General features: G+C 44.3%; 1 protein-coding gene across 2 annotated transcripts; it reads right to left on the bottom strand.

Moving 5' to 3' along the window:
- Positions 1–843: 843 nt before the first annotated feature.
- Positions 844–27,740, bottom strand: SERTAD4 (SERTA domain containing 4). Of its 2 annotated transcripts, XM_080408659.1 has the most exons (6): positions 14,840–27,740; positions 14,604–14,717; positions 8,589–12,483; positions 7,597–7,762; positions 7,048–7,163; positions 844–3,859 (listed from the first exon to the last, which is right to left on the bottom strand). In XM_080408659.1, the coding sequence occupies exons 4-6, from the start codon at positions 7,745–7,747 to the stop codon at positions 3,092–3,094; spliced, it is 1,035 nt and encodes a 344-aa protein (XP_080264785.1). In that variant the 5' UTR covers positions 7,748–7,762; positions 8,589–12,483; positions 14,604–14,717; positions 14,840–27,740; the 3' UTR covers positions 844–3,091. The 2 variants fall into 2 exon arrangements, with proteins under 2 accessions (XP_080264785.1, XP_080264786.1); XM_080408660.1 differs by lacking the exons at positions 8,589–12,483; positions 14,604–14,717; positions 14,840–27,740 and adding an exon at positions 8,054–8,194.
- Between the last annotated feature and the right edge of the window lie 28 nt (positions 27,741–27,768).

Genomic DNA, 27,768 nt, shown 5'->3' with positions numbered 1-27,768 from the left:
TCCTTAGTACTGGAGTGTGTAATGGGGAAAAGGCCTATCAGGTTTACACTCTTCATATGCCATAAATCAAACCGAATTTAAACCATGAAATCTATTCAGCCCAGCCCAGGCTGGAAATCCTATCAAGGTCTATTTTATTTCTGGCAACTGGACAAAGGTGTTTCCAACTCCCTTTTCTAACATGAAATACCTTCGTCTCTTTTGAAGCAAACAGGATAATTCAGTGGACTCGCGAGTCCCATACATCTACTTTCAGTATTTGCTGTTATTTTGTGAGGCAGGGTCTAGAGAAAGGCATGAAAGACCACTTATCCTTAGGTCCACCTTCATTAGATGACATTTCATCTCTTACAGATCCTGATGACACTCAGTAACACTGTCCAGAGCGCTAACAGGTTAACTTCTAGGTGTCCCTGGAACTAAATAAGCTGGTAGAGAGGCCAGAATAGAGAGAGAGTTGTCCCACACATCACCTCAGTGCAAATTCAGCTCAGAAGACTCTGCAATGGGTTTTATGTGCAGGCTTGTTCTTGAAGACCAAGGAGCCCCTTTCAGCCACCCCAAAAGTGTTAGCTGATTTGTCATTTGAGCAGCATTTGGCCAGGCGTTTTCCTTGGCTATCTGTGCAAGTCCACAGAGAAGTCTGTTGCTTCTCGGTGCACCTTCAGACTGTCCTAATGGCCCCCGAAACCCCGCGAAGGCTGAGCTCTGTCCTGGACTCAGCTGGAGGTGCACAGTCAGCTGCGGTGCAACTTCTTCAGCAGCGAGCAGCTTGATTACATGGCATTTCCTTGGGTAAGGGAGAGGAACATGGGCAAAAGGACCCAGTAGCCATTGGAGATGTAAAATTAAAACGAAATTTGGTCATTTTAATAAATATATATCAAGGAAATTTCACTTTACTACAACACCACATTAGTATACAAGCATCTAATATTTAAGCTTAAAACATCAAGTGTTTATCAAATATTGGAAAAGAGCAGACATTACTAGACTATCTGGGTTAACACAAGAAAAATCAGTTTTTTTAAAAAATTGGTCCTTGTGGACAAATGTCTAAATGACGATCCTACTCATACACTGTATGAATGAGATCTATATTTAATATTATTATTAATAAAAAAGCCTCTGTCTTGGAGAAATCAGGTGGGACTTATACTTCATTTGTCTTTCTTCACAATGATAACCCTTACAAACTTATCAGTTCCAACTCACCTGACTGCATAAAGGTTATCATTGATCTCTGTCCTACTCTCCTTGTGGTCACTTTGGCTGGGAAGGTGGGGGCAGCTTTTTCCTGTGACCACTGGGCTTAATCATCGAAACCGTCCAATTTGCAAACGAGACTGTGGGGTGCACGCACTATCCAAAATAGCCATGTCCCAGGAAGACCCAGGCCAAACCCATGAAACCCAGAGCAGGTCTCTGACCCAGAGACCTGGCTGACTCCAGCACCAAGCTGGGGCAGCCCACGGGGGTGGCCCTCTCGGGGACCCTTGTGCCCTGCACCAAGCTGGCTGCTCCCCCAGCAGAGGTGAATTTCGCCCTTTGGACAAGAATCAAGTGGAGAAGATGTCTCTTGAGTGCATGATGCTGTGGGAACAGACAGCTATTATGAGTCAGCCGTGGCTTGGATGTGGCTGTTTTACCAAGCACATCCTGCCAGTTGTTACAGGGACTGTGGGAACCAATTAATTTGGTGGATCTAATACTCACAATACTCTCGGTCCAACCTGGCTGATGTCTTCTGGGCATTTTAAACAGCACACTTTTGCAAACGGTCTACCTAGGGATGACTAAATGTTGTCCTTAGCCACTGAAATCTCAGCTCATTTCTCCAAAATGTTCTTTTTTAAAATTAAACTCCTTACATTCATTCAGATAAAATTGTGTTTATCATCACATTATTGATTAACATTGTGCTTTTTGCTTTCTTTTCTTGTCTTTTTTAAATCAACGGCAAAAGTCATAGAAAACTCCCGCATGCTTTTGCAATCTAAAGGAGAGAAATTATGCGAAACAGAATAAAGTATAAAACATGCCACTGGTTCATGAACTTCATTATACGAAGAGGGAAAAAAAAGAGCCCCAGCAACAGACAGTTGCCATAGAAACACTCAAGCATCGAATGCTTGTTTACAAGAGACATCTCTCTATTGTTTCTTCAATCCCTTCCGAAGGATGGCAAATCAAAAAGCAATTGAGCATCAAAAAGGAAGAACAGAGATGTTTGAATAGGAAGTTGAACTCAGTACTTCAAAGGTTAAAGGTTTCTAATAATATTGATCCACCCTGTGGGTTGGGTGGGGTTTTTTTTCTCTCTGTTTAGGTTAAATCCCTGCTGTATCACTGATTCATACTTAATTTTCACGCTGGCAAAAATTAAGACAAAAAGTAAGGCACCAAAAAAAAAACCTGCCCTGTATAAACAACAAGCCTCATTAGTTATTACAGCCGAGGTGAAAACATGCAAGTACTTGAGCTGCATGTGTTGTTTCTGGTTAAGATCCCATAAACAGGTTATTTCTTTATGCAATGTCCTATTTTGTCAGTTGAACAAGACGTTGAATCCAGGAATTCAAAAGTATCAGTACAAAAGATAAGGATGGTTTACTCCCAGTCCACGAAGACAGTCCTTTGTCAGAACAAATACTGAGTTATGAGGCGCACATCACCCTTGCTGGTAGTATCAATTTGTTTACCAGACTTCTAATTCCTTGGTAAACATAACAGAGGTTCTTCTTAATTAATGGCAGACTTCTTGGGGGCGGGGATATATAAAACGATATGTTTTCCCCATCTGGCTGATTGGTATTTTCAGTAATGAAACCTACACCATAGCTGTACAGACTATAGTGCTAAGCAGTAACGCAACTGCGTTCTTTATGAAGTCTCCGTATTTATAAATAGCCCGCTGATGGAGATCATAGAGATGCTTTACGCAATCTGCTCGCCAGTCATTTGAGACTATACATAACGTTTGTGGCACAATTGTTTCGTTTGTAGAAAACTATAAAAAATCCATTCAAAATAAAAATTTGATAGACAAATGAACATGCTGCGCATGCTTCAACAGAGCAAGAAAGATGCCTCATATTTTACTTCCTTTGCTGCAGCACATTTTATTACTTGGTAGAGATTCCTTTTTCCTTAAGGATTTTTTCCAAGATTCACTTACGTTGCTCTTGTCATTACATCCAGTCTCAAAATAGTCATAAAATTTGCCTTTACATTCGAGAGCATGGGTGCCTCTTACAGGTTCACAGTTTAGGGCGACGCCCTCTCGCTCGGGTTCATTACCTCCTTTATCGTCATTAAATTTTGCCTTTTCCTGATTACTGTAAGACCTGGTATTAGTGATGAATATTTCATTAGCAGGTATCTGGTCATCACTCCTGTAAGAAGGGGCACTGCCAATGTCATAATCCACCTGCTGGGAACAGCTTGGCAAAGAAATGGAGGGGGGGGAAGAGGAGGAAGAGGAGGAGGAGGAGGAAGAGGAAGAGGAGGAAGTATTTTCTGCACTAGCATTAACAGAGTAGGGTAGATTTAAATAGTGACTGCCACACTCTTGATAGAAGCAGCATGTGTGGAGCTTCTCATACTCTTCCTTTGCCATCCGAAGGCGTTTTCTGTATGGACAGTCCTGAGGCACAAACCACTCTTGTGGCGAGGTGCCACTGAAGGAGCAGGCGGAGAAGCACCAGTTGTTCTGCATGATGATCTCTCCGTGGATTCTCTTCATTAGATTGTTGATGAGGACGGATCTCCGCAGGTAGACTTCAGGATCATCAATGAATTTCAGCTTTTCCAAAGACATGTAAAGAATATGGGCCCGCTCCTCAAACACGGAGATTGTCTGAAAATGCAAGACAGAAGATACAGAACTGAAGGCAACCGGTTTTGTTCCAAGCAAGAAGAAAGAAAATGAAGCAAAGTATTCCCCCTGTGCCACTAGTTATTCTCTTTCTGAGGCGCCAAAATCTGGCTTTTCATTTTGCACCCCCATGTAGCTGGGGACCCGCTTTTGCTTGGCCACAGCATTCACCCAGGTTTAGGAGGTGAGGAGCTGAGCACTACACCACAGAGGCAACTGCAGGGCATGAACGGAATGGCAAAGTAAAATCCAGACGCACAGATCTGGCTCTGTTGGCATGTGGGGTTAGAACATAAAATTGTTGTGCAGTTTTGCTCCAGTGATAGCTAGGAGCTTTTTGATGTAAATGGAGCCAATTCCATCGCCCCTGTGGGGCTTCTACAAAGCTCTAAAGCAAAGCGAAGGTCCCCTCCTGAAGCCTCAAAGTTTGCAAGACACAGCCAGCAGCCATCACCTCACACAGCAAGTGTCCAAGCATTTCATCCACTGCCAGTGGAAGAGGCCCTCCAGCGAGGAGGTCTCCATTTGCCAAGCTCCCTTACACTGCTCTTGTGTACGAAAGCACATGCAGGGAGGGAGGCAGGGAGAAACCCATCTCAAAGCATCACAGCATCTGGAGAGCAGCTGTTGGCCTGTGTACTACACCCTGTGCTCTACAGGACCGGTGGGAACGCAGATAGGCAGGGACAAGGTCAGGAAACGGAGAGAGGATAGGGATTTGCAGAAATCCTGGCTGGACGCCCATAGATTTGTTCTCCCTTCCATGGTCCTTCCAGGGCTCCCTTTCTCAGCACTGGCAGCACGAGCAGGTTACTGCCCCCGGGAGGCCCCAGATTCTGCGCTGTAATCGCTACCCTGGGAATCAAAATAAGAGAGGGGGCAATGCATGCTACTGTAAGCACTATTAACTGATTTTCATTTTTAGTAAGAATTTGGTTTGCGTAGGAGGAGAGCAGCACAGCACAAAGAGAGACTGCTCTAAATCCCCCCCATCTGTGGCTTGATCATTCTTCCCTTTCCCACATGGTTACAGCATTTTTGCAGAGTGGAAGTCGTAGCTATGAGGACTGAAAGAGCTTAAAGCACAGCTGCTTTTCACATCCATTCAGCTCTCCCCAGCCCTCTAGCTCTTTCCACAGCCTGGTCCTGTCTGCAGGGCTTAGAAGCAGCACAGTGCCTCGTAAAAACAAAAATTGGCAGTCTTTTCATGTGAGTTCACAGCTGAAGCTCTTCTTTGTTAGAGAGAGTAATTTTCTATAATAAATGACTCATTTTAAATTATATTAAGCCTATAGGTTAATTTGCGTCCTTTATACCTGCTGCAGCAACAGTCAGTGAAGCCATAAAAGCCTGGAGCAAACCAGTAAGCCTTGAACTGTGATCCTTCTGGAGATACAACCCGGAGGGCCACCAGTAGGAACAAGTTGTCAAAGGCTTTCTACTACAGATGTTTGCCAGCAACCCTCCAGAGAGACGCTCTAGGCCCTACGGTCTCACACTCACTATGGGACAAGTAATGTCAGAACATAACTCTTTCTTTACTGGACAGCAGAGGTATAAAAAAATGTATAAGAGATTCAAAGAAACTTGGTGGGCATCCTCCCTGCCCCAGAGCTCAGCACTGCAAAGCAGAGAATGTATTTGTGCCAAACGGAAGAAACGGGTGACCCAGGGCTTGTGACATGGTAAACCTCTACAACAGCACAAAACAATGTTGAGGACAGGTCTGTTTTACCAATACCTCTACAACTGGCTTTTATGCTGTAAGAAAGGGATAACCAATTATTCTTCCCCTTTGCAAGGGAAATAGTCACTGATACAAAAATCCAACTATCTAGCCAAGAAAAAAAAAAACAACCAACAACTGGCTGAAATCAGAGAGTGATGTGACATGTGGGAGACACACTCACTAACCAGAGCTCATTTCTCAACACCCTCGGTGCTATTTATTCATTGCTCTGGCAACAGACCAGACACCTTCTGGAATTAACGGTGGGGCAGTTTTTCACCTCCCTGGTCAGGTACTTATTCCCAGTCAACACTATTTGCAGCTGAAAATTCCTTTGGCTACTCTTAAGGTACTTGGGAAGCGAGCTCAGTGTTCCTGCTCGTTCCTCCTCTGTGGAAATCCCTCCAGGGAAATAGGATCCCACTGGGCAGACCTCCCTGCCCAGTGTCCCAGGTAGGGATGAGGCACTCAGCATTCCTTGCACCTCAGGCGGCTGCCTCTGCCACACAGGTAACGATCACCTACGAACTCGCACCACATCTTGACCTGTTCTAGCTTTCTGTCTCGGGGGCCCTGGTGGTACCGTTGCCTACCATAAGCTGTGCTTTAATCAGATTATACTGCATCCTCTCCATTACCAACAGTATGTGGGTAGCACTGGGCTGCCACAGGCCAGGTACGATCCAGCAAGGTAAAGACGGTGTCTCAAGGCACAGACTATCCTTAAGCGCATCACCCCAGGTGTTCCATCCCTTACAGGACTGAGCCCTTAATGAACGAGAGCGTAAAATCACTCGTAGAAACCCCTTAGATTTCAATTTATGTATTCACTGGCCTGGGAAATGTTTGCTCTAATCCCTCCCCTGCCAGCTTTCATTTAAAAAAATACTCTTTCATTTACTAATCTGTCCTTTTGGAGTTATTAGCTTTTTAATAAACAGGATTAAATACTGAAGCAGCTCGCACTCACTTTTCAAGTCCTGTCTTTCTAGAGGATCTGTAACCCATTTGGGGTACATGGAACCTATTACTGTTTTCTCCCCTGGAAAGAGTTTTGAACGAGGTGGGGGGCGGGGGGGAAATCATGGGCCCTTTTTATTTATATTCTTCCTCTCTGCTGTTTGAATGTTGTTACGGAGCTGTTTCTGTAAGCATGTTCTAAAAACTAACTAAGGACAAAAAATCTGGAGGGAAAAAAAAAAGTTATTCTCAGTGTTTCCATTTACAGTTGTTATAAATGAAGAAATGCCTCTGCTTCTTAAGCAATTTGATGACAATAAAACAATAAATGCGAACAAGTGACAACTATTTGTTTCTGCGCAAACAGCTGGATCATGCTCCTAATTTCAGCCGAGTATTTCAGCCTTCTGGAAATGGGTCAATCGAGTGTTACTAAGCATCTGAAACTCGGAGTAAAAATAATGACTATGAGAAAACATACTTTATGTGTACAGCTGCTGAGTGGTGGATGAAAATCCTCTTCTTCCACATATTTCCTTTTAAAGTATGTGATCTTGGATGTTGTTACAGGATTTGAAATTCCCCTGTAATGTGATCCTGCGGGTAATAAATCAGATATGACAAATGACATGCGGTTTGCCGGAGGTTCTCCAAACAAAATACTTTTCATTTCCCGTCGCGCTACGGGAGAACTCCACCGCATATTTTCACATTGGTTCGCAGCCACCAGAAAGGAGCCCCCACCTGACGGGCACGCTCCGCGCCGGTCCGGGCAGCCGAGGGCGAGTCACCGGGCGGCGCGGGGAGCGGCTGCGCCCCCAGGGCGCTCGGCTTCGGCAAAACTTTCGCTCCGGCACCGGGCGGCGGGCACCGGGCGGCAGCCTCCCGCGGCGCGTCCCCCGCCCCGGCTGCTGCGGCGCCCGGTGACCCCCGCGCACCTGCGGCCGCCCGGGCCGGCCCGCGGGAGCCCCCCCGCCCTCGGCCCGCGCCCCCGCCGCCGTCCCGCCGCCCCCATCGGCGCGGTGCCTACCTGCGGCGGGGGGCCCGGCGGCCGGCGGGGCGGCGGGGCCGGGGCGGCCGCAGCAGGGCGGCTCCCAGAGGGCGCGGTAGGCGGCGAGGTCGGCGGCTCCCTCGGCGGCGATGGGGCGGCCGAGCCGCTGCATGGGCAGCACCAGGGTCATCGCGGGCGCCAGCACCTGGAAGCGAAGCAGCGCGGTGAGCGCCCGGCACCCCGCCGCCCCCCCGCTCGGTGCCCCCGCGGCGTCGCACCGCTGTGGACGCGCACATAGCAAATACCCGCCGATACGTCTGGCACGGGCACACTCTCCCCCGCTTTCCTTCTTACGGCAGGAAAATGACCGGAGCCCTCTCCCACAAAGGGCGCGGGGTCCTCGGCCACGGGAGTTGCTGCGCGCCCCCCCGCCCCGCTCCCGCCGGCCCCCGCCCCCCAGCCCCGCTCCCGCCGGCCCCCGGCCCCGCTCACACACCGGCACGGATCCGCTCACTCGCTTCCCATTTTCTGCCGGCGGTGTTGGCACGGCGCGCTCGGCACCGACGGCCCTGCGAGCCTGTGTGCCTGCGTGTGCCTGCGGTGCGTGTCTCCGTGTGTGTGCGCGCCGCGGGGTGTGCGAGTGCGTGTGTGTGTGTGTGTGTGTGTGCGAGAGAGCGCGCCCAGCAGTTAGGGATCGCGTTTCTTTCTTCTTTCTTCCCTCCCAAACGAAGCAGACAGCAGAGACTTAGGTAGTTGTTTCCACTAGCCCCGATCGGACTGAACTGGATCTGCCTCCAGTCAAAACACTGCGAGACTAAGACAGAAAATTGGCTCCGGTTTCAAGCCGTGAGTTGCAGTCCCACCGGAGCCAAGCACAACATCGGCGGAGCGGGCGGAATATTAAGCAGGAGCGGGGACTGGAGGGCCAGCGCCAGGCTGCGAGCTGCCTCCTGCCGCGCCAGCAGGCGGGAGGGGAGGGGAGGGAAGGGAGCAAACTTTCCGCGAGGGGCTAGGGATGAGTTCATAGTCACCTATTTCTTGGCAGAGGAGCGCTGAACAATGCGCCCAGACGCGGCCCGGCCCCTCCCTCTCCTTCCTCCTCCTCCTCCTCTCTCGAAGAAAGCGGGCTGTAGTTCCCCTCGGAGGAAGACGAGGGCCCGGGCGAGCAGCGGGAAGGAGGGGCCGCAGGTGGGCAGGTGGAATTTCAGCAATTGTTTGTGTTAGCAGCTGAGCGCTCTCGAACAAGAGGAAAAAATAAACCGCAGCAGAAGAGGGAGGAAAAATAAATCATTCACATCTGCCAGTTGTTTTCTTAAATCCTGGAAGAATGCACAAGGCTGCTACTTTATTGAGCAACGGGCTTCCAGCATGCGCTAACTTTCTGTTCCAGAGATGCCTGCACACGTGGGTCTGCCCTGCGCTCCTCACTGGGGCAGAAGAGGGGAGACAAAGGGGGTACCAGCTGAAATCCCCAAGCAGCTGGCCTGTGAAGGCCGCCAGACCTCACCGCCATTGCACCGCAGGGTGCCTAAACCCCTTCCTCAGAATCAACCGACCGATCACGTGCTGCATGTGGCTCTCAGTCATTTTCTTGCAGTAGCCCATTAATGCCACCTTCGTTTTCCTGGGCAAAAAGACAATGACATGGGGGATGGCAAGCCGCTAGACTGGCCCTCTGGAAGTTATCCCTGCCACAGACAATATATATTATTTATTCCCCCCACCTCTTTGTTACCAGTGGAATACTGACACATGGAAAGACTGCTCAAAACAACACGTGGGTCAGTCTGCTGACCTAAGAGCAGGGCCAAAAAGTGGCCCAAGCACCAGCTAAAAAGGCATATATATTGTGGCTGAAAAGATTACGCTGTCATTAGAAAGCACCCATGGACTCTTCTCATTAATCTGCACTGAGGAATCACTCACAGGGAGACATCAATCTTCTCACGTTGGCATGATGTCAACACTCAGTGTTTGTCCTTAGAGAATAAGGGTTGGAAGAAACTCACTGCTGCTTTGGGAAAGTCAGGATTTCTTTGCCTGTAATGAATTCGACATCTCTTTGTGGAATTTTTTAATGAGAACTGGAGATTTTGACTGTGCTTTTTTTTTTTTTTTCCATATTTCATCACAAATAGGTCTTTCTATGCTTAAGCAGAAATGGGAAGGAAGGAGAGAAAGAGGGAAGGAGGGAGGGAAGGAAGGAACGAACGGAGGAGGGAAGGAACGAACAGAGGAGGGAAGGAACGAACAGAGGAGGGAAGGAAAGAAGTGTTGGGATGCCTTCTGTACAGTGCTGCTGATTTATCTGGGAAAAAACCCGAGTTCTCTGGACCACCAGTAAAGTAAATGAACTGCTTCTGCTATTTACAACATGCAAAATTAATAGCGGCAGGCCAGTTAACTTCCATAAACAGCTACTGTCCATGCACATTCTCTGTGTTTCCAAACTGTATAAAAACAAGGCATAAATATTAGAGCTTCCCAAGGAAAAAACAAAACAAAACAACCAACCAGAAAACTAAAGCCCCAAACCAAGCTTGTAGGACTCAGCATGCATTACAAAGCTGTATAGGTGGCACTCAGCTACATAATAAGCCTCATTTTGTAGCACAGGACTTGCTTCAGCACACAGAAGCTGAGAACCAGGCTTTTAAAAGGGCTTGTGGCTCTGGGCATGCTATTTGTTCCCGTTTGATTTTCAGAAGCACCGATTTCCAGCTGCTGTAAATGAGGGGGAAGGGAGCTGTGAGTACTCAGCACATGGGGAAAGTCAGCCTCCCTGAAGGTGGTTGGACATGGCAAAACTGAAAGCCTGAAGTATGAGGTGGTATTTACTGAAAAAGCGCTACCGGACCTAGCTTGACAAATAGGACCTCTGGCATTGCTCCTGAAGAGCCAACCTACTGTTTTTCCCCATTAAGGGTGGCAAAATCCACTCTCGAGTATCTTGCCAGAAGTCATACAGCAAATCAGCGTCAGAGCCAGAAATAGAACCAGATCTCATCGTCCCCCAGCCGTAAGCCCAACCCATTTCTATTACATTATCGTATGCAATAGAGGGATTTCATCCAAAATCCCGTTTGTTTCAATGAGACTTTGCAGAACAGCACACGCATTGTTACATTTCCATTAACGCCACTGGAAATAAAGGATGAAAGATGTACATTTGAGTATACAATGCATTTACTATACAAAATTACAGCAAAAGGTTGACACTGAGGGCTGGATTCAATTTTGAAAAATCCATTTGGGAGCCTTGCGTGGCCTTCAGTGGCATGGAAGCCAGGCACAGCTTTTATTGAACCCAGCCCTCCATCCTTAGGCTACCACAATTTTTCCATTTTGTCAGCCAAATGCATGCGGTGTGAGGACACCCTGAGGCATCTACAGCAGCCTGAAGGTTAAAATGTCAAACTTTTTCCGTGTGCAGTTTTACACAGTAAGACTACTACTATACATTGCTACGCTACTCCATTTGCTGGGGTTTTCACTCACTATTCCTCCAGAGCCATTATGATGTTAATGAGAGAACTGTAATGATGCCATTCACATTATAACAAGCCTGATGCGATGTCAGTGAAAAGGGCTCTTTATACAGTTCCAGAATGCCTCTAAAAACCCAAACTTAAATATAAAATGCTTGTGATGACAACAATGCTGCCGGTCTCACCAAGATCATTAAAGACAAGGGAATACACTTCAGATGGCTATTCCTTTCTTAACTCCTGGGTTTGTACCCAAGTATTGCAGTGGTTTCAGTCTTTATCGTATATTCGGGAGCGTTTCCATTGCATAACAACATGGCTTGAGGAAATCAGCGTTTCCTTACTGTACTATACCATTGTTAACATCTGGATTGCAGTGCTTAGAAAACAAAATTGCCATCATTTTGGTAGCTGTTACCTTTCTGGCTTTATAGAAAATTCACACTGCAGAAGTGATCAGAAATCCCCGCGCACAAGCACTGCATGCAGGCTGTGCAGACCCACCGTCTGAGAAAGCAAGTGACAGCCAGAAGAAAGGGAAAGGCATAATCACGTACCCAGACTAGTGAACATACATTAAAAACAACAAAACCCAACTATATCTCATGCAAACAATTCCAGCCTAACCTCATTGTAAACTACCTACTCTTTATGGTTGCTGCAACAAAAGTTTGGTATCACCAACTTAGCCGAGGGAGGCAGGGCATCCTGCAGGCAAAAGCGTCATGGAAGAGGGTATAAAGGCTCCCCTGGGAGCAGCAGATATGTGCCCAAGGATGCCAGCATCACTGGCGAAGGGAGCAGAGCCATGCAGTAGGGACAACGGTGGAGTGATGACAGCTAAGGCGGAGCTGAGACAACCTAGCATGTGAAAATAAAACACTAGATGCAGGCAAATAAGCAGGAAAGGCAGGCGGTGGATTGGCTCTGACCACAGCAGTGGATAGCGGAGAGGATGTTGGGAGCTTGTGTTTAAACAGATCAAATTGGCTGATATGTCACAAGTTCAAGGAGGAGGAAGTTACAAACAGAGATGGGAGATAACAAGGGCCTTGATTAAAATGTTTATTGTCTGGATAGATATGTGTGGAGTTGTAGTAACATTATGAATGAAGCAGTGGAAACACTGGGGACACTGAATCGCAGCACACTCCGGCAGCCCTGTCACATTATGGGAAAGCAGAGTGGCAAAGACGATCCCTGCGCTTAGGGCTCTGGAAGCTAGGCTGCCAGAAAGGGAAAAGCTTCTAGAATTGGCCATGTTGGATTTAAACTGAAAATTTGACTTCCAAGAGGCAGGCCATGGGTTGGGAGCAGACAGAGAGATCTCCTCCTTCTCTGTTGACATAAAACTGCCAAGAACGGCAGTATCCCATCGTGCCAGTGCAGAAAGGTCCCTGGCCTGTGGTGAGGTTGATGCAGAGCCACACACCGGAGACTGCAGGGAGGAGGCAGAGAGAAAAGGGGATGAGAACAGGTGGCAGCGAGACAGCGTGGGCCCCAGGCAGCGATGGCTTTATGTTCCTCCAGCTGCACCTCAGAAGCACATGTAACACTGTGTAACATAAGCACGATAGAAGAACAAAAGGGTTAAGGCTGGCTGAAATAACTAGACTGGTAGAACAACAGGTCTGTGTGCCAACGGGGTCAATTCAGCTTTTCATCCTTTGGAGGTATAGATAAACTATAGACCTGCCAAGTCTAGTGTTTTTCCCTGTGTTTCTTGGCCCTCACTTCAGGGAATTTCAAGGAATGTACTGTTTTTTTCTTTTTGCTTTCTTTTTTTCCCCCCTTCTTTTTCTAGAGCTGGACTTACCATTTGGTGGAAAAGGAATTAACTTGATATGAGAAATTGATTTCTTTGTTAAGACACAGCCCTTCCTTGGAAGTGTTTCAAAGGTGTCTTATTTAACTTCTGTCCTAATGTAGATTATACAACTCCAGATGCTTGTGTGTCTTTCTCAAGAGAGAATTCCAAGCAAATATTTATCTAACTTTCCCAATTCCCACATGCTAATTTTTTTTTTCTTTTCATATTTCTCACTTGAATCCTTCCCAGAAAGACTTTCTGAAGTTACCCTGTCCCAGTTTGTCAGAGTCCCCTGGTTTACTTAGCAGGCATTTTTCAGAGGAAAAAAAAATGACAAAAAAAAAAAAAAATGTTCTTTTGAATTCTTAACAGTTGTGCTTTCTCCTGTTCTGGTTTCTATGAAGCAGAGCTAGAGAAGGTTTCTATAACTGACAGAAAAGAGGTTTCCTCTTTTGTTTCTTTGTAGGTATATGTCACCTATCAGTACTCTTGGTAGCCTATATGCAATGAATGTGCAAACAATTAAATAGTGGTTCTAACAGTTAGAGCTTGCCCCAGAAATTATGCAAATCTATGAATACAAGTAAATTTGCAGTCTTCTGGTTGTTTTTTGTTGTTGTTTGGTTGTGGGTTTTTTTTTCCCCCCACAAGGCTCTGGCAGATATGAGAAAAGGTGGCATCAAGTTTACTGCAGCCATCTCCTGAAGGCTGCTTTGCCTGCCTGCTCAGGGAGAACAATAAAGCCCCATGGTATTTATTTCAGTAAGCATAAATATTTTTTCCAGTGTTCTTAGCCAAAATGTCTCGCATGCTCTCAGCCTCCACCCCGCTGGTGGCTGCGTGGCCCTGCTAGACACATAAAGCTGTGTCCCAGATCCACTTAGCTCAGTGGGAGTTCAGTTTGCAAAACGTTTCAGTATCCTGAAGGTAAGAGGCGGTCCTATTGCTGCAAACTGTAACTGACAGCATTTCTGATTAGTTAACCTTTGTAACGGGTTTTGACACTGATTATGTGTTAGATGTTGTTATTGGGACTAAAGTCAGAGAGAAAAAGGTGTCCCAGCAGTCAGGAAGGGCTGAGAAAAAGCAAAGCCCTTCTGTTACAGGAGACTTCCCAAATCACAAGGCACTTCTTGTCATTTGTTCTTTAAAAGGGACCAATTAAAACCGCTTCCCCACTTAACTTTCACTCTGGTGTAGCAGCACATGCATGTCACTGGCACCGTAATTTAGATGGTTTATGGGGTTAATTATATTGCCTTCTTCACTTTTTGTCTGTTGAAGAAAGTAAACAAAACTAACAAAAAAGTGTTTTGGAACAAAGAGCAAGTTGTCTCCCACTTTGCTGTGTGCTACTTTCTACGAAGAATGAGAGCTATTATTATTCTTTTACAAGTTTCCTTCTAAGGGAAATAAACACCAAAGGTAGGATTCCAAGGAAATGACTCACAACTATTGGCAACAGGCTCCGAAAATTGGATCCAGTCTTTGCAAAAGCCTGTAGCAGAATACTAACCCCTCTTATTGCAAAATAAACTTTTCCCAGATGAGCTGCACATCAGCCCTGCGCATGTGTGCGCATGTGTGTGTGTGTTAGGAAGCGGAGACAGGAACAGAACCCATTTCTCACGTCTCCCCCTCTTCCCTCCAGGGCACCGCTTCTGATGCCATTTTTAGCTGGAAGCTGGAAATCTTTAATAACCGACTGAGTCATCCTCAGGAGAGGGAGGGAAAGGGATGTGCCTCACCTTGCCAAGCAGCGTGCTGCCCGCCGGCCGTCCCCACCCACAGAGACCCCCAGGAGAGCCGGGCCCATTCACTGCAAGGATCTACAGGAGCTGGGAGGAACCTTTATCCTACCACTGTAAAAACGAGGGGCAGAGTGGGGATAGGATTATTTTTTTCCCCCCAGTCCTTTGACACCGCAATGAATTCAGCAGGGCAAGATCAGCTTCCAATAATCTGTTTTCAGTCACCCACTTACCCTTTCAGATGTGCAGAAGGTAACCATGCACCGTGACTCATATTTTATTTCTTAATCAGGAACCCCAGGAACCAGGAATGCAGACACTGAAAAATCAGACAGCTGAGCAAAATCAGTGTGGCAGGATTACCATCTGCAAACAGAACAATCTACTTTGCATATTTATTTCTCAGCTGTTTAAAATTTTGAGTCATAAATGCATATTCTGTATCACTTGTAATGCACATGTTCTAAAACGCTCGTGCTCTCATGTTGGTTTGGGGGGTTTGTTTGTTTGTTTTGTTTCTGACGATGTAAATCTGGTTAGACAAGAGCGACAAAAATTGCAAACCTTACACTGAATTCCTTTGTCACTTGGTTCTACTTAGACAAGCCTTTTAAATGAAAGAAGCTGGTCTCCTTATTCATTTCCTTTGCAAATTCCTATTTAACCACTCCAAATCGAGATGAAACAAACAGGGATGCTGGTCCAGAGTCAGACTTTTTTTAGAAAGTCCCTTTACAGCGTGCCTAAAACCGATCGGCGGCCAAGTACCTACTTAAGACGCTAAAGGTTGCGTTAGTGGAAGTTTTGTGTCTGGTTCAAGGCCTCCAGCATTGCCAGGTAGTTTCTAAAGCCTGTAATTCACTAAGTACCCAACAGACACTTCTTCCAATAGGACCTCTGAGTAGGAACAGTGTTTATATAGACTGTCTGAGACATGCGAATTGTGCTGAACTCCAGCCATAGCTCAACCAGTTATAACCAGCTGTCTGGGTTGGGAAGAAAACCAGGATAAACCACTGTGGTGTTGCCTTCCCGAATCCGCTGGCAGGGTGGCACAGCAAGCTGGGAAGTAGGAGCTCCTCAGAGCCCACTTTGCTGCAGTGTTAATGGGTGAATTTCAATATTCCTAATTGCATGGCTGGTCATTTTCATAACATGAAGAAAGGACCGGCTGGGAAGTGGCGGCGGCTGGGGGGAAGGAGATGCAGAGGGATGAACACCAAGCCAAGGAAGAAGAGTGGAAAAAGGGAAGAAATTCAACAGGTAGCAGAGTATTATTTCTCCCCAGGATTTTCATCCTGTAATCTATGGACTTTGTGAAGAAGAAGAAATGACCTATGGGATCAATTCATTATGCTAGCCCCTGATAGAAAACATTTAGTTATCTACAAGTCAAGAATCAGTGTAATCACTTTGGCTATGCCCTTTCTCAGCCTCTTGTGGTGCTCAGCTTTTCCCATTTTCCAGAAGCCCCCTGAGGCGGCTGCGTGAGGCCCGCCAGGATCTGGCCCCACCTGGTGCTGCCGCTGCTCCCCTTCACTGCTCTGCAGAGACTGAACAAGGGGAACCAGCCCCGACCTGCTGCCAGGGTAGGGGCTCCTGCAGGGAGCACCTTCCTTGGGGGACTGAAGGACCGGTGGACTCGGGGAGGGATGCGAAGCGGCAGTGCTCATGCCATCGCATCCAACTGGGGAATAAGCCAGGCCAACCAGAGCAGTGATCCATGTCCCTTAGCTGCCCCCCGAGGTGGGCACCAGGCGGCCAGCCACCTCAGGGGTGCACAGGGCTATGGTGGATCTCCTCGCACCCCTCCTGGGAAGCCTGCGTGCTCGGTTACCTCCCTGAAATGCCCGTACAGCAACGCGTGCAGCGTTGGGAATGGACAGGAGGAATGGGAGATCTGTGTGGCCGCAGGGCCACGATCTCATTGCAGTTACAGAGATATGGTGGGATAGCGCACATGACTGGAATGCCATCGTGGATGGCTATGTAGATTTTAGGAAAGACAGGCCAGCAGGGAGAGGTGGTGGAGTTGCTCTCTGTGTGAGGAAGAACTGGAATGCATTGAGCTCTCCCAAGGGGTGGGTGCAGAATGAGTCAAGAGGCGGTAAAGATTAAGGGGCAGGCCAATACTGGGGACACTGCTGTGGGTGTCTCCACAGGCCACCTGGTCAGGAGGAGGAAGTCGATGAGGCCTCCTACAGGCAGCTGGAGGCGCCTCACGATCACAGGCCCTGCTTCTCATGGGGGACTTCAACCACCCCGGTATCTGCTAGAAAGACAACAAAGCTAAGCACACACAGTCCAGAAGGTTCCTGAAAAGCATTGGTGATAACTTTTTGACATAGGTGGTGGAGGAACTGAGGCAAGGTGTGCTGCTTGACCTTGTACTCACAAACAAAGAATGGCTGGTTGGGGACATGAAGGTTGGGGCAGCCTTGGCTGCAGCAACTATGAGATGGTGGAGTTCAGGATCCTGCATGGAGGAAGCAGGGCAATAAGTAGGACTGCAACCCTGGTCTCCAGGAAAGCTAACTTTGGCCTCTTCAAGGACCTACTTGGAGAAATCCCATGGGTTAGGGCTCTGGAAGGGAGAGGGGTCCAAAAGAGCTGCCTGATATTCAAGCACCACTTTCTCTGAGCTTAAGATGGGTGCATACCTATGGGTAAGAAATCAAGCAACGGGGGCAGAAGATCTGCCAGGACGAGCAAGGAGCTTCGAACAAAACTCAAAGACAAGGTGAAAAAAGGTACAGACCATTTGGGAGGAATACAGGAACATTGTCAGAACATGCAGGGATGCAATGAGGAAGGCCAAGGTCCATTTGGAATTAAATCTGGTGAGGGAGGTCAAGGACAACAAGAAGGGCTTCTTCAAGTACATCAGCAGGAAAAGGGCGACTAGGGGAAAACGTGGGCCCACTGCTGGATGAGGTGAGTGCCCTGGTGGCAAAGGACACCGAGAGGGAGGAGTTACTAAATGCTGCCTTTGCTTCAGTCTTCACCACCAAGGCCAGCCCTCTGGCTTCCCAAATCCTGGAGGCAAGAGAGGAAGTCTGGAGAAAGGAAGACTTTCCCCTGGTCAAGGAGGACCGTGTTAGAGATCACTTTAGCAGACTTAACACCCACAAATCCATGGGCCCCGATGGGATGCACCCGTGAGTGATGAGGGAGCTGGCAGATGTTATTGCCAAGCCACTCTCTGTCTTTGAAAGGCCATGGAGGACAGGAGTGGTGCCTGAGGACTGGAGCTCATGAGGCAACTGGGCAGCACAAATGACTGTAACCAGTAAGAGACTTTCAGCAGGAATGGATGAGTCATTCACGCCTGTACTCTGAGGACATCTCCCCAAAGACAGGCTTTCTGGGTAGTGTCAGAAACTACAGTGCTAAGATAAAATGTCATATTTTGATGCAGAAATTCATATTTGAGTGATTCCCCCCATCCTTGAGACTGACACATTCAGATTGACTCTTACTAACGTGACTTTGTCCATTACTTTCTCAGTCTCCTTCTCTGCGTCCTTGTTTTCAGACTTCCACTTTTACGATCTATAAAGGCAAGCAAACAAAAAAGATCAATTTTATCAAAATTTAAAAGATTTTATTTATTTTTCAGTTTACAATGCAGACCCCAAAATATTAATTTTTTTAAAAATAAAATATTTCAAATTCAGTTTTCATTTTATGACAGCCTATTGATTTAATAGCTAAGGAGAAAGTAATCTCTAAAACCAGGGCAAAGTAATACTTTATACATAAAATGTATGTGATGTACTTATATAAAATAATTATGCAACCAAGGGAAGGGGGGGAGGGCGGCAGGGAAGAAATCTTGTACAGACAAAATTGAGGTGACAAAAGCAGCTGAGGTAATGAGAGTTAATATAAGCAGATCACAGACATTTATAAGAAAAGCATTCCTCTGCACAATTTGTCATTGGAAAAGCAGAGATGTAGATTTCCACTGTCATCGGGCCAATAATATTCTGCTAAGATGTGCATGCAATTACTTAACTGGTGCTACAGAAAGTGATTATTCCTTTTACTTGAATAGTAGCGTACCAAACTTCAAGTTATTCTGAGAATTCACTTTTGTTTAGAGAACTGTTTTGAGGCGTATGTCCTTACCAAGGCTGGCTCTCCTAGCTCTCTGATCCACGCTAGTGGTTCTTCCTTTAGCACTGGAAGCTATTTTTTATTAGCACTTCATTTTCCGGGAGTACTTTTACTGCCATGAGTAGGAAGTATTTACAAGGATAGCACAGTTCAATGTGGGTGATGTTCCCAGGGACCAGGAAGGACCATGTGTCCTAGCGGAGTCTCCTGTGCGTGCTCCTGGCCAAAGGAGCAGGTAAGGGTGCGGAGAAGAGAAAACCACAGGTGTGTTCAAGCCAGAGCAACCCAGCTCTCCGCAGGAAATTCCCCCTCCTCTACCCAGAGGCAGCTTCAGGCTGAAGGAGCGCCGGGAACTAAATGCTGGGCCCAGCACTGATGAAGAGGATTTACTTTCCTCTGCCACAGACCTGGGTAGTCTCTAACATCCAGAAAGGTAGACAGTGTTGATGTGTGGGAGGAACGGCATTTTAAGAGCAGGATCTGGTGTGATGGCAATTACCCAAAGCTGTTCCTGCTTGCCTGCTCCAAAACCTCCGTGTAGCTACTGCACAGCTGTGTCAACCCTCTTGTTTATCCATACGGCGTGTCCTGGACTACATCTAAGCTCTGGAGACTGGGGAGATGCCTGAGCTAAGTCCTATGAAGTTTTCTGACTGCTGTGAGTAATAGCTGGGGACACGCAATTGCTTTAAACAGATCTGTGCAGCAATACTCATAATTTCAATGGAATACACTATTCCCCAAATTTCAAAAAACAGGAAGAGGACAATATTGGGAAGCACTTGTATATTCCTTTGTATTTTCACATTGTGTACACTATATTGATACTCACTCCAGTGCCCATATCCATCTTCACCTTCATCTCCAGGAGCAATAGCAAGGACACTGTATAACCAGTCTTTCTCAAGCATGAACTCTGGAGCTGAACATGACTTTTGTTTTGTTGTTTTTTTTTTTTAAGGAGAGGAATTTTTAAACTTCACTATCAGTTCATCCACCAAACCACCAAGAAAAACTGAATAACTATCACCTTCAGTTCAATTATTCAGTTAATTCATTTTTGTCATTGCAATGAAATTGCAATATGAACTCTAAAATAAAATTTAGATCTCATGTTAAATCCCTGAAGTATTTTTTTCCTCCAGCTTAGCTGCTGTTCCATGATAATGAATTAAAGACTCACTTCCTTCCCATGTCTACTTCTGCTTGCTGTATTTCTGTTCATCCTCTCTCTCAGTTGCACAAGCTTTCTGCTTTTCACAAAAGGAGAAAATACTTTCCTCTCCCCACTTCCAAGGACCAGACTGTGCCAGCCCAGCTCCCATTGAACAGTTCCTCAAAGCTTACCTTACTCCATGAACAGTTCCACTGAATGCCTGAATAAAGCTGGCAGAACCTGGCCCCAAGAAGAACAATCCCATCAGTCCAAAGAGCAAAACAAGCCTGCAGCAACATCGCAGGGTACAGCTCCGAGAGGCACCAGCCCAGCTTGAGGACAGACAGAAGCAAGGTGCCAAGTTTGTGTTACAGTCTGGAAGAAGTTTGCATAAGGTTACTGGAGGATTACGCAGAACTGGAGGGGTGATTCGCTTCTGATAGTCTGCTCGAGCAACTTACTGTTATGAGCTAGGGAAATACACCCCAGTTGTCTTTAATAGAAGTACCTCGCAACCTCTGAAGGATATATCATCTTAAAAAAGAAATCCCAACAGCTAAAAATCTGGATGCTGAGAAATATACCATTCAATTACAAAGTAAATTATATGAGCCTCCTGTGTGTTGTTCTGCTCTCAGAAAGCATTAGCAGCTTCCTACTACTTTACAGTAATAACAGCAATTTCTTTACTTAGAGAAGCACAGTAAATCAGAAATAAAAGGTCCTCAAGAAAAATATATCTTGGCATCAATTCCTAATCAGAGGGGCACAAAAGGAGTTAAAAACCAGCAGAGCATAGCAAAGGATTGAGAAATAAATTGGTAGGAGAAATTATTCTGGGAGCCAGAGTGGGTCACAGTAAGTTAAACCGTTGACTGTGTTTGTTGTCTGAAATTATTCCAAAAGCAAAATTGTTCCAAGAGAGAAGGATAAATATCCCTGAATAATCCAAACCAAAAATCAAATATAAAAGCAAGAATATTATTTAGTTGGATTCCAAGCCCATGTCATCTTGAAGGAAAAAAAAACTCACCCAGGTTTTGCTCTCTATTTGTTTCTAAGTATGGAGGCTGAAGAGGAAAGTATTAGGGGAATGCAGGGAATTTCAGGGAGGGCACTAAAATTTTCTTACTCAGTTTACATACTGTGTATGTTTTCAAATATAGCTGATTTTGCCTCCCAAAATCTGATCTGGATAATACGGAACACTTACTGTGTTTCAAAGTATACTTGTACAAAGGAAGTAATCACTTCAATAGAAGCACAAAGTTAAATATATAAATTTGAACGCAGATTTTAGAACTGGGGTTCATTCTCAGGGCTGCTATACTCTGCAGCAGGGTACTGGTTAGCCTAAGTCTGAATCACCTGGTACCACTTTAGCAATTTCATACACAGGTGTAAACATGAAGGCTTTTAATAATTCCAGAGTATGTAATGACATTTGGTGTTTCAGGTCTTTCTATGTCTGTGTGCTAGGAACTACATACCCGCTGTGAAGTTAAAACCAGAAGTAAATGCGTAGCTAAAGAAGGAATAAACAATTATCTCTGCTAGTTTAGCAATAATTTAGCTTTAACAGATAGCATCACAAAACCTAAATGAATGGATTTGCTCTTTACTCATAATCATCAACGAAAGCAACCAAGCCAGTTACCTGCCATTGCTGCTCTGGGGCCGTCCTGGTACAAGGCAGCACAATGCATCAGCATTTCAAATTCCATATTGAAGGATTTTGTTTGACTTTTTTTTTTCTTCTTTTATCTCTGAAGTAAATACCTCCACATGCATTTTAGAGGCTGTTGCTTTTAAAGGGACTTCTATTTCAGCTGATAAAGTATCATGCACTAAAGTTGGTTTAAAATAACAAAACGTAATCCCCCCTGTGCATACAGTAACTTACCTTTCGGGCTTCAGCAGGCTAACACAATTCTTTTCACCCAGAGAGCTTCAAGGGCAAACAATACTAGTATCTGTAAAGCATCAAATTTCCTTCATTTTTATGCTGCCAAGGACTCTTCCAATAATGCTTCTTTTTCCAACCATTAGCTAGATTTAGAAATAAATATATGTAAGAAATACAAAAGAACTGATGGATATGGAAGTAGAGAAAAGCAACAAGTCTGGAGACCTCCTTCTTGTCCAGTCTATCTGAAGAGCTTAATAAACTTGTTTGAAATTACTCTGCAAATCAGCAGGATTTTTGAGACAAAAAAGGGAACAAACCCAACTGAGTTGAATTCAGTGTAAGTCTATTCAATTTAGTTAAGGATTTTTTTACTGGTTTAGTGGTTATTTCCCAGTATTGATGCGAGGGTTATTACTGCAATACACGAGCCAGCTACTCCTCCTACAGGTCAGCACGTTGAGATCTTTGTTGATGAGAAAACAGTCCTGGTGTTTCAGAAGGTGGCATATTTTTTTCAATGCCCCAGGCCGATTATAGGCAGCGCAGTATTTCTGGAGGGAAACGAGAATTTTCTGCTGTCCCTTGCAGAAGAGATGAAACTGGGATCTCTGTTGTTTGCATTCATTAAAGATCTTGTAAGATATTTCCTAAGAGTAGGTTCTTTAACCTCAAGGCTTTGGCCAAATTCCAACTCAATTACCGTCTACCTGAAAATTCTCCCATTAAATTAGGATCGATATATTTGTCTCCTCCCTTAAACTGGTGAACAGAAGTGGCTTGAACTGCTAAGAGCTTTCTAGGCTTCATCTTCAAACAGGCTCATTTCAGGGTTAGGTTAAGAATATCAATACACTCACTTGACACAGGACTATATGCTGCAATTAGTATTTGTTAAATGTTTCAAATATGCACTTACAAAAGCAAATATTAAAGCGAAAAGCACAGCTCCACATTGTATCCAGAAAAGAAGCCGGGTAAGATCATGTGCAATAACTTGCTGAGAAATCCACTGACAAATGGTTAGTGGATTACAGATGAAGGCTAAGATCTAACTGCAGACCACCATGATGTGTTAATGTTTTTTCAGATCCATCTCTCACATAAACACAACATTTCCATTTCTCATACAAGGCAGAAATGTTTGTTATCCAGTGGTTACATGGACTATAAATTCATTGAATCATTTTACAGCTTTTGTTCTTTTGATTGCAGCATTTACTGGGGATGCTTAATTTGGATTGCCCAGAATGATGTCAACAGTTTCAGTGTATTCTGTATTTTAGGCTGTTGATGTAATAGTTCTTTTGCTGCATGTCTACCTTTTGAGAAAGCTTTCAGTAAAATACTGTTCATAATTAGAGAGGGTGGGGTACGCACTCAGAGAAGAACAATTCCTTGAAATATTTCTGGCAGTGAAATGCTTGCCTAAGAGCGGATCACCCCGTTCCATGGAAAAGCCGAGAAGGAAGAGGAGAAGCAAATCTGCGTGCAAGACTCATGGTTCCTAGGGTACCAGCATCCCCGGATCTTTGCAGACTGTCTGGAAACACCTGCTTTTGAATTACCTTCAGCAGTTGCTTTCTCTCAGCTTCCTAGTGATGCTGGTCCTCCCACATCAGTCACACACCACCATCCTCGCAAAGACTTCCTGGGGTCCAAGCACCAACAGTGGCAACCCTTCCACAACGACTCTTCTGCAAGGTAATAAGGGCAACCTATGCCCTTGAAGTGGGTCCCTTGCTGTGGGACAAGTGTTCTGGGGGTGGAAGAAGGAGAAAAAAGGATTGTTGTTGGAGGTTTGGGAAATGCCCTGAAAATAACATCAACTGTATTAAAAGTACAGAATTTTAAATGATGACATTGCTGTACATTTTCTGATTGATTTTTTGAAAGGATGCATTATACCAGAAACAAATAGCAATTTCTGTCCCACCAAAATGACTTTCTATGGTGTTTCAAAAGTATTTAGATTTGTTTCTGCTTGCCCCAATGGATTTCACTTCTAATAGTTTTTACAAGATTTTTTCAAAATACTACAAAAAGCAGTTGGATAGATTCCTCACAGGCAATGGTCAGCAATGTAAAATGCCTCCATATTCACAAATTTTCTCAGGTAGTGGTTTCAGCATCGTATTTAGCTGAGCTAAGCGGATTGCCAGGGAAAGGACAGCTCAGCTCCAGCTGCATGCTTCTGTTGCCCTCCTTGCACTGGCACTGGCACTAATTTAGGCTCTAAATCAGACACACCAGGGAACTGATTCCACTGAAAACTTTTAAAAAATCTTCTTGGGCTTTATCATGATCCTTCAGTCACTCTTGTTGATAGCAAGAATCACAAAAAGACTGCATAACAAAGGTATTCACCATACATATTTGGCACATTTAAGCATAAGCAGAAAAACATTCTTCTGAATATCATACGACACGCAGCAATTTCTATATAGTTATGTTTTAGAGAGAGTATTTCATACTATCTTTCAACAGAAGAAAACATGTGCATCAGTTTTACTGATTAATTTAATAGTATGACATGTCATTTAGTGCCTGGATATATCAATAACGTGGAAGAAAATGGGAACTTAGCAATGAGAATAAGGGCTAAGGAAATCAGCTAAGGCAACAAAGGCAGTCTGCATCAAAAACAGAATTAAAGGGTATTCTCAATTCCCAGTCCCATGCTTAGACCAACACATACCACCACAGCCTTCCCTTGCTTTATTAACAGGTATGCTCCAGAGCCTGGAAACAGCCAGACTTGCCCTTTCCCCATCAATGCAGCTACTTTACACTCTATACTGGTGCTGTCAATGACAGTAGTTTTTATTTGCTGGCAAGCCTTATGTGAAGAAGTTCAGTTAAAAACCTGTGTGCTTGGAAATAAGGAAACATACAGAACGGCTTCATCCCAACTGTCAGCTTGGCTGTATGCGTAACAGATGGCGAAGGCTGAGCGGTTAATGCTATTACTTAGCCTATTGGCCTGGCTTGTGCGCTCCGAAATGTTTTATACTGTCTCAGAAAACTGCAACAAGCTTGTGTGATGATTTGCCACTGAGGCTTACTTGGATCTAGCTACATATTCATGACCTTTAGCCTAGCTGACTGATTTGGAGCTTTTAAAAAAAGCTGATTAAATAGCTTTTTTTTTTTTTTTTAAATAGATATGAATGATCTCTACGTTTTATATCTCTATGATTTCCTAAGAACGCCAGACGTTCTCTGGTGAAGGCATTAATTAGCAAAGGCTTGTGTGACTGTCATTTTAGTCGGTACTTTAGGTCTCTGCATAGGCAGATGAAAATGCTGTGACAACATGGAAAATGTGTATTTAATAGGCAAACGGGGCACAAATCTGGTCTCCTTTGGTGTTTAGGTCTGCTCCCTTTCTGAACTGTCGGACTACTGCAACAAGAACTGATAGGACAGGATACAGCTTAGGCTTTGATTATTGACTACTTATTATCTTTTATATTCTTATTTGTTATTTATGAAGCTGAGTTGGCCTGGTATTCTGAATTTCTGTTTACAGTTAACCTTTAATTGTAAACAGTGGGCTACAGTGATCGAGCTATCTTCATGGCAGTGACTGAAACCAGGACTCTCTCAACCGGGAATGAAAGATGATTTGCAAGCTTCTTACTTCACACTAGCAAAAATGAAAGCAGAATGTCATTTTTGCGTAATGCAATGAAATAATATGAAAGGCTACAAGGGGAGATTTCATTCTGCCTCCAAAATATACATATTAGTTCAACATGATTTTACACAATTTGACAAGAGGATTTTCATTATTAATAAGATGAAATGTAAGGCTTCTAATTAAGTGGAAAACAAACCAGTGTAAACTACACTCAGAACACACAAACCTATTAGGTTTTGAATTTAATAATAAATCATTTATCTAAAGCCCAGCTGATTTGTTGCATGATCTTACTTGATGAGAGTTTATTTCATTTCTGCATTCTTTTTTCCTTCTATCCTTGCTATTCTTAATGCTGATACAACAGAAAATTTGTTTTTTCAAATCCCTATGCTGAAATGTTGCTACTCAAAATGATTAGCAGGTAACAAAATGTCTTAGTAATAGTCTCATTAATTTGGGGGAAGTAATTTACAAGTAAAATGAAACATCTAATATGAATCAAACACTCAATTAGAACTGCACTGCTAGACAGCAAAAACAAAAATACTAGAGAACGAAAATGGCCGCTACAAATTTCAGTGGGAAAAATGCTAAATATCCCTTACCCATAGGAGTTTTTGGAAATAAGTAACTAGTGACTTCAAAGCCATTTTAAATACTTTCTAATGCAGAATTTGCCACATGAAGACAACTATTCAGAGAAAACCTTTGACCAGTAAAGTTGTATCTGCAAACAAGTGCTGTAACGTGGCTCTAGCTGTCCAGAGCAACTGCGGTTGCACAACAAACCATGTAACAGCTATGAGCATTGCACGTAATCCTGCTCAGCTACACGCACGAAACATGGGTGACTGAAAGGTGCCACACATGCAGCTGAAAGCTAATCATGATCCACAGGTTTGTTAAGTCTTCTTTTTTTCTGTGATCTTTGAGTAGAAAATGGCTGTTCATATTTAGTGAACAACTACCACCACACAGATAACATACTTATTCTGCCATGTTTTCCCATCTTCATAAACCCTCACTTTTTAAACAACTCTCTCCTAGTTCATATTATCACCTCTTAATAAAGCTCATATAATCCAGAGATAACATTTTGTTTTGGTTTGTTGGTGTTTTGGTTTTTTTTTTTTTCTGATGTACCAAATGTCTTCTGACATCTTCTAAAGAATATGGACACAATGTAAGTGCTCCTCTTGATGTTTCTGAAGTACCAAATACGTACCAGTCTCCATATGGAAAGACAAGTTATTTTTAAGTGTACAGCCTTTTGAAAATGCCAGCCTTAACAGCAGCAGGCACCACGTTGTTATCTTATTTGTAGAAGTCCTAGGATTTGCACAGATGACGAGGATGGGTCTAGATGATCAGGATCACATAGCAAAGAAATGCACCCTTCTCTACTGTCACGGGGTAAAAGTCACTAGGCTATGTTCCTTTCATCTGCAGAAATGGGAAGAAACGACAGAAGCTTTTTATACTGTTACACTTCTTACCTTTAGGATAGGAAAAGATGCTTTAATTGTAGCAATAATTCTTTTTTTGATATATGCTTATATGTATTAAAACGTACATACACTCAGGCACATCCTAAAGCAAAGCTGCCGCGACAGCCCAGAAAGCTTTTTTCTAATATGTACCACAAAAATCTTTAGAGGATAGTATAGAAGATATAAGCTAGGTCACAGTAAAATTAACACTTGTTACTTACAGAAAGTTTTCTTTCATGTTTAAATCAAACCTCAATTATTTCAGCCTACTTAGTCCTCTGAAAGCGGAAGTTAAGCATGAATATGTTAGATGAGATCTTTTTGAGAAATATACGTGGGACAAAGCAGCAGAAAGAATTGCAGATGAGCCCAGAAAAAAACTGTGTAAAGTCAAACAGAACGATCACCTGAGTGTGTCTTTATTTGCCAGTATACACATCGTATTTGTCAGAATGTTACCACACTGGTTAATTTAAAATACTCTAAGTAGAAGATTCATGACACCAACAGAAGACTATGAGGAACAGAAAGGGAATTGGGGAAACTTAGGAAATTTGGAAATGGAGCCAAAAAGTGTCTAAGGGCTAGGATTAGTTAGCTTGCTAAAACTGAAAAAGATTTTCTTCTCTTTCATGCAGAAAGCAGTTCAAATGGTTGATGAAGTGTTACTGTCTTCTAAACAGTGAAGTCTATTACATTTGTTTATGATCTAATGAATTCCAAAGGAATGTGACAACAACCAGTTTTAAAAGTGATTTTTCCTTTTTTTCAAATACTTTCCAGCAATTAAGTACACATGCAAAAAGCTGATTCCACATACAGAAAATACTTTGAAATAACCAAAG

This window comes from Falco punctatus (genome assembly GCF_963210335.1).
Source record: "Falco punctatus genome assembly, chromosome: 12".
Lineage (NCBI taxonomy): Eukaryota > Metazoa > Chordata > Aves > Falconiformes > Falconidae > Falco > Falco punctatus.
The sequence above is the reverse complement of the archived record's forward strand: the minus strand, read 5'-3'. Positions and strand labels throughout refer to the sequence as shown.

What these genes read in the sequence shown, in the direction of transcription:
- SERTAD4 (XM_080408659.1), bottom strand. Translation starts at nt 7,747, where the DNA reads ATGACCCTGGTGCTGCCCATGCAGCGGCTCGGCCGCCCCATCGCCGCC. An exon ending in CGCCGGGCCCCCCGCCGCAG is followed by an intron (nt 7,164 to 7,596) that starts GTAGGCACCGCG and finishes TATTACCCGCAG; the next exon opens with GATCACATTACAGGGGAATT. An exon ending in TCAGCAGCTGTACACATAAA is followed by an intron (nt 3,860 to 7,047) that starts GTATGTTTTCTC and finishes TTGCATTTTCAG; the next exon opens with ACAATCTCCGTGTTTGAGGA.